The sequence below is a fragment of the Loxodonta africana genome, chromosome 23 (assembly GCF_030014295.1).
Source record: "Loxodonta africana isolate mLoxAfr1 chromosome 23, mLoxAfr1.hap2, whole genome shotgun sequence".
In the NCBI taxonomy this organism is placed as follows: domain Eukaryota; kingdom Metazoa; phylum Chordata; class Mammalia; order Proboscidea; family Elephantidae; genus Loxodonta; species Loxodonta africana.
This window is the reverse complement of record NC_087364.1, coordinates 72,345,352-72,352,188: the sequence shown is the minus strand read 5'-3', so window position 1 is coordinate 72,352,188 and position 6,837 is coordinate 72,345,352. Positions and strand designations below refer to the sequence as shown.

The window sequence follows — 6,837 nt, the reverse complement described above, 5'->3', positions numbered from 1 at the left end:
CATAAAACTCCCTATGACTCAAGAAAGAGCACCATGTACAATTAATGATGTCCGCATGTGTGAGGAGTGGGGAGGTGCTGGTCTTCTGACTGACTCTCTCCTTGGCCACAGAAAATCTTATATTTATAAAGAGAGGGTATTCAGGCACTGGAAATTTTCTTTCCCAGAAATTTTCACTGAAGTCCTTCCCTAGGGATGGGAGCCTGATGGTTTTAAAGAGCTAACAGTGGGGAGTTAAGTGTCTTTTTATAATTTGTACTAGTCACCCTTCACTTCTGGCTCTCCATCTAGTCTGATGGGATGGGAATTAAATAACTCAGAGACAGTTGGTCTGTTTATGGCTGGCAGCTTCTATCGCTCCGACTGCTTACATTACTTAGATATCTTTAAAAAAATTTTTTTAGGAAATACAAACATAAGTATTCTTTATCTATGGTAATGGTGGTGGTGATAAAAGGCGGAAAAGGTAGCTATATCCATGTTCAGTTTGGAACTATATTTTTAATATTTATAATGATTTTAGGAAGAAGTTGGGGAAATGTGTCCATTAAAGTCTCAAGTTAAAAGCCACGGTCTGTAACAGCCCCAAACTGGAAACTTCAAGTGACCATCAACAACAGGATAAATTGTAGTATAGTCACACAACGGAACATTATTCAGCAATGAGAATGAATGAGCCACAACTAAATTCAACAATATAGATGAATCTCGCAAATGTAGCACTGAGTGAAAGAAGCCAGACACAAAAGAATATGTGCTGATTGATTCCATTTATATAAAGGACAAAAATAGGCAAAGCTAATGTATGATATTAGACAAAAGTCAGGATAATAGTTGCCCTTGGAGGAGAGAAGTGCCTGGAGGCACTTCTAGGATGTTAGCAGGGCTCTGCTTGTAGGTGCTGGTTACAGGCTGTGCTCAGTTGGATAAATTATACTCTTATGCTTTATACAATTTTTGTATATATGTTATAGTTCAATAACTTTTTTTTACAAAAGGTAAATGGGCATATTTCAAGAGGCAGGAAAACCAATACCCTTCTTTTGGATAGAAATTCTCTTTTATGTTACATTAGGAAAAAATTAGAACTTTTGGAGGTGTGCCTCTTCTATAAAACCTTAAGTAATGAAATGCACCAAACTAGACAGTAGGACAGGAAAAGAGGAGAAGACCCTCGAGAGATGATCTCCCACCAGGGGTTAGACACCTTCCAAAACTCTCCTCAAGTCCAAATTCAAAAAGCAGGCCCATCTGGAGGTGCCGAAGCCTCCCATTTCTATTCAGAAATGCCCTTTCCAAAGCTAGACAGCTGGCCAGTGAGTGACAGGCTCCCAACTTTATTATCTGTGGTGCTACACTGATGCAGCTTTGCCCTTTTCGCATAGCACCCTCAGGGATGGACTTAATTTTAAAGTCCTGCTTGTAAACCACAAGTGTTATGGATCTCTAGAAAACCATCCGATGGCATTTTTTAAACCCAAAGTTTGTGCTTAAAGCTTTTCATCAATATGATTTATAAGTTTGAAAAGTCTCAAATCTTCATCTGTACATCACGTTACAGATCTTGGTTCCTAACTATGTGTCTCGGAGTAAAGAACTCTACCCGAAATGTCCATCTTCAATGATTACCTATAATAACAGTTACTTAGTCATACATGTAATTTAATAATTAAATATAAAAATTATTATTTATACATTACTAAAAATCTATCAAAAAGACCAAGTTTTGAGAGAGAGCGAGAAATAAATTCTCAGAAAATTGCAGGAGGCCCCAAGAATCTCAACATCAGTCAAAGTGGGTACAACGGACACAGTTTTAGACATTCATTTTTTTTGTCCTAAGAGTGCTTAAAACAAAACGATCTTAGAATCAGCAACTGATAATAGCAAAATTAGTTTCCAACTACCTAAGTCCCAAGGCCCAAATATGTATAAGAAATCCTTGGAAGGTTTCTGAAGGAAAGTAAATGTTGCAAATAAAAGTAAGAAGCAAAGACTTCAGGTGATGGATTCCCACTATCGTGTCTCCACAGTGCTTCTGCTGTCCTGTCTCAACTATTCCTCAATGTCTTTTCCCCCTTTGATGAGAAATCCCAGTCTACATCAACAAGTAGGAAACACTGATTCCAAGTGGCAACATCAAACTGGTAGACCCAATGAGAAACAGAAATAAATGGTAATGTCATCTTTAGAAACGAAGCATTATACAACGAGAAGAAATTGATTTGATAGACATCAGACGGTCTCCTCTTTCCATACCCTTTCCAAAATAACCTAACTTTGTTTTTATTACAATTCCAAAGCAGTTATCATTTTGAGGTCCTCTCATCTCTGTTAAATACTCCCAAGTAATTACGGTGATCTCCGTGGTCTGCTTTCTTTCGCAGAGAGAGTTCCTCATTTCTGGGGTGCTGGCAAGTCTAGCCAAGGGCTACACAGCGTCTCCGGAGGATCACCAAATCCGACATTTCTTTTCTGGATTCATGTATGAATTCTTGGGGCAATTAAAGGCTTCTGAGAACTCAGCAGAGTTCTGCAAAGTCCCAATAATCCTTCAAAACAAACAAAAAAAGTCACCGTCAGCATTTGCAACCCTTGTTCACACCACTTCGGAAATCCATAGAATTCCTCTCTGCAGACCAAACGAGTAAACGTGGAATTGACAGTTTACAAAGAAAAATGAATTTAAGCTGCTGGAATGGTGTCCCTTCTCATTAACAGAGTTCATAAAAGGAAAAGTGTGTAGAGTGGAGTCTATATAGTGAAGCGTGGGAGTCAAGAGCACAGATTCTGGAGCCAGGCTGCACGGTTTCAATCATGGTTTTGAGTTATATTTATTTAACCTCTCTGTGCCTCAGTTTCCTTTTCTACAAAATTCATATAATTAACAGTAATAATAGGTTGTCATGGGGAGTTGATAATTTATAAACCGTTGTTGGTTGCTGACGAGTCGACTCCAGCTCATGGTGAGCCCATGTGAGCAGAGTAGAACTACTCCACAGGGTCTTCAAGGCGGTGGGATCTTTCAGAGGCAAATCATCAGCCCTGTCTCCCAAGGTGCCTCTGGGTGAGTTCGAACTGCCAACCTTTTAGCTAGGAGTTGAGTGCTTAACCGTTTGAGCCATCCAGGGACTCCACTCCATACATGTTTTTAAAATAAACGAATAATTCATATTTGAAGTTGCAGTTACTAAGAGTTCGGTCAGAGAATAAGAACATCATATCTCACTTTATCTTGTAAGGGCTTACACAATAATAAATACAATTGGCCTTATATAGGTATTTGTTGACTTGATATAGTAGGGAAGACAGTGGATTTTTCCCCCAAAAGGACTCTTTAGAGATTACAAACTAGATTCAGCCTGAATAACTGGAAATGGCTGGCAAGATACCAATTTCTTCTTATCTCTGACCCCAACGGGCAAAAACAACACCGTCCGACACACTTACTGGCACCGAGCAGCGTCAGAGAGGAGATGCAGGCCAGTAAAACAATGCAGAGGTGAGATTTTTGCTTCAACTCTGAACTAGCGCCTTCCCTTCTCCTCCTGGGGCCATCCTTTCACACCCATCTTAGGGCGGGAGGAGGAGGCGGAGTAAGAAAGGCCAAAGGCTATTCACTCACTGACGCTTTTCTACTCCTATTTTGCGGGAGCAAGTAACAGGAGAGTAAATTCCGATTTACTGAAATCTCTAAAAATGGCAGATGTACTAACGTGTACAAGACCTCTGCACTCACACTGCCAGAGTGATCTTTAAAAATTTAAATCAGATTATTTAGTTTAACTTAAAACCTTTTTGAAGGAAATTCAGACTCCTAACTATGGCCTCCAAGGCCCCAGTGGCTCCGGCCGATATGTCTGGCCTCCTCTGAGAAGGTTTCTCTTCCCATTCCTCTCTAGGCTGGAGCCAGGCTGACCTGCTTTCCATTCCTCAAACCTGTCAAGCTCTTTGCTTCTTCAGGGCTTGCTGCTCATGCTGACCCCCGTCCCTGGAAAGTTCCTTGGGGGTGGTAACCTCGCTGATTCCTTCTCAGCCTCCATGCCTCCACTTAGACTCCACCTCTTCAGACGCCTTCTTTGAATACTGTGTAAGTTACTTCTTCCGCCTGTACTGTCACCATCAGACCATTTTTCACAATTTATGGTCTTTACTGACACACCGACTGGATGGTAATCTCTATGAGGGCAATGTGTATCTTGCTCCCTGCTGTACCACAATGCCTGGCACAGTGCTTTGCACACTGCAAGAGACAGCGAATACTGGGTGGGACCTAGTTGTAGTGACTACCTATAGAGGGGTTTTAGGGCATCCTGAAGGAAAACATTACTCAGTGTTTTTGTTATTTGTTGCTGTAGACCAACTAGGTGGGAAAGAAAGCATTTCATTTCTCTATCCCCATTCCAGACATTCATATGGCATTTCCAAAAGTCTGATCCCCTAATGTGTCACCTGTCACCACTTCAACTGGCCCTCCAAGCCCCATCACCACAACTCCCCTATCCTTCAGAGAGGACACAAACTTTTGCAGTTTCACAGAAGACAATTAAAAGGAATCTTCCTAGAGTGTGTATGTGTGGGGGGCGGTGTGCTAGAGTTTGCAGTAGGACCAGAGCTGGGCAATTTACATCTGTTAGTCTACTCAAACCCAAACTCATTGCCATCAAGTCAATTCCGACTCATCAAGTCCATTCTGACTCACAGCAAGAGTAGAACTGCCCCATAGGGTTTCCAAGGAGCAGCTGGTGGATTTGAACTGCTGACCTTTTGGTTAGCAGCTAAATGCTTAACCACTGTGCCACCAGGGCTCCAGTTCACTCAAGAGGGAGAAAACTGGCCTCTTCAAGGCTGGAGAGGGGTCTAGTAACAGCAAGTGGTGTCAATGACAAGAACTTTCCTCCCACTTCTGAGCAGGGGAAACCCTGGTGGCATAGTGCTTAAGTGAAAGGTCAGCAGTTTGAATCTACCAGGTGCTCCCTGGGAACTCTAATGGGACAGTTCTACTGTGTCTTGTAGGGTCACTATGAGTTGGAATTAGTTGGAATTGATTTTACGGCAAAGGGTTTAGTTTTGGTTTTTTTGAGCAGGACTCTGAGAAGATGCCTGATAGGATGGTATGTGGCTACTGGGGTACCAGAACATGAAGAACTGTGGCAGGAAATGGAGCCACTGACTACAGGTGGATCACCCACCTATACCTTGGTAGTGACAAGTGCAAACTGAAGCTGGAGGTTATTCCCTAACTTCTAGACATGTGATGCCTTTGGATTTCTGTATAACTCTAGCATGGGGAAAAACTACTGAAATTAAATGCCTCACCTGCTGGCTTAGGGTGGGAGCTTAGAGCTTAATTTGATTAAAAAAAAAATATATATATATATACATATATATATAATAATGTGTCATTTCTTACATCTGAATGTTCAAGAACAAATGCACTCCTGATACACTGTCAAGAGTGATCATATATGGAGGAATTAAAAGATCTCAGACATCAGGGATTTGCACTGGTCTTTTAGGTTCTAGGGTCAAGGACTCTAAGATGGAAAAGGCTTTGACTTCTTTTAATCCAGTCCTTTCCCAATGCAGGAAGCCCCACATACTAGCTGGGGCATAGTCATGACATTGGCCTGACCGTTCCTTGTCCTGAGAAGCAAGCTTCTGGGCTCACAGGACAAATATTTCAGAGTTATTGATGGGTACAGATGCAATTTTGCTTTTATTTTATTACTTTTTTTTTTTTCCAAAAGATAATGTCTTAGATAGTTATGTGGGGACAAATATTTCAGTAAAAATGTCCAAACCCAGGACTGAATTCTACCTGTCTCTTAAAAACATTAAAGAAATTAAAATACAACCTCAAAGAAAGTCTTCCTAAAGCACTATTGGGAGTTAGCAACGTAGAGACGCTCCATCAGCTCTCCATCATTTCCTTCCATCTCAACACTCCACTTAGATAATCTGATGCTGAATAAATAGGTCACCAACGCACTGGGGTTTTCATGCATTTTCCTAAGGCTCTAATTAGTGTTTCGTTGTTTATAATGTCAAATCTTCAGATGGATGATATAAATAATCCATTTTGAAAATAGATACATTATTAATAAAATGAATCATTTCTCTAAGAGACGGGTTGTCTTTCATTAATATAACATAGAGGCTTACATGAATTTCAGGCTCTACGAAAACTATGTCGTTCTCGTGCTTATGTGTAAAATAACAGAAAGTAATAAAGGCTCTTATTTCCTTGGCAAATAATCCCTTGTGTTCAAAATATCTAAAAGATATGGGGTTTAACGTCATGTGACAAAGAACGGCCTTTATGTCATAGAATATATCCGACGATGTCTGCCCACAATTAACTGTATTTTTAAATTACTTGATGAGCTTTTGCAATTCGTGGGCCCTCAAACACCCTTTTGTTACTTCTTTTAAAGGAATGACTTGGCTGTGAAGTTGGCTATCATTCATGAATTGACTATCCAATCATTACTATTAATTAATTTTCAGGAGTCCTTACAATTAAGTTATATTGACCAGCATATTTTGCACTACAAATTCATGAAGAAATAAATGCCTGAATAGATTCCTAGGTATCAGGCAAGGGTTAACAGGTGTTAATAGGAATTTCATAAGGCTCGTCAAAATCCATACTGACATTTATAAAGGTATCAGAAACCAATGCTAGTATCTAGAGTAAACGGAGGAAACATCAGTATTTCAAGGATGGCTTAACCTAAGCATGACCTAAATCATCAAAATGGAAGGCACAAAAGAGACATATTGCTTGAAAATGTCTGCACAAAATACTAAAAATAATATTCTTTCAAAAATCTT

The 6,837-nt window shown here is 40.2% G+C and overlaps 1 protein-coding gene across 1 annotated transcript in view; it reads right to left on the bottom strand.

Annotated features, from left to right (window-relative positions):
- Positions 1–539: 539 nt before the first annotated feature.
- Positions 540–6,837, bottom strand: part of MME (membrane metalloendopeptidase) — a 92,544-nt gene continuing 86,246 nt past the window's right edge. The window contains exon 22 of the mRNA XM_003416139.4: positions 540–2,552. Within this exon, the coding sequence (XP_003416187.1) occupies positions 2,453–2,552 (100 nt within the window). The 3' untranslated portion in view covers positions 540–2,452. The remainder of the gene's footprint in view (positions 2,553–6,837) is intronic.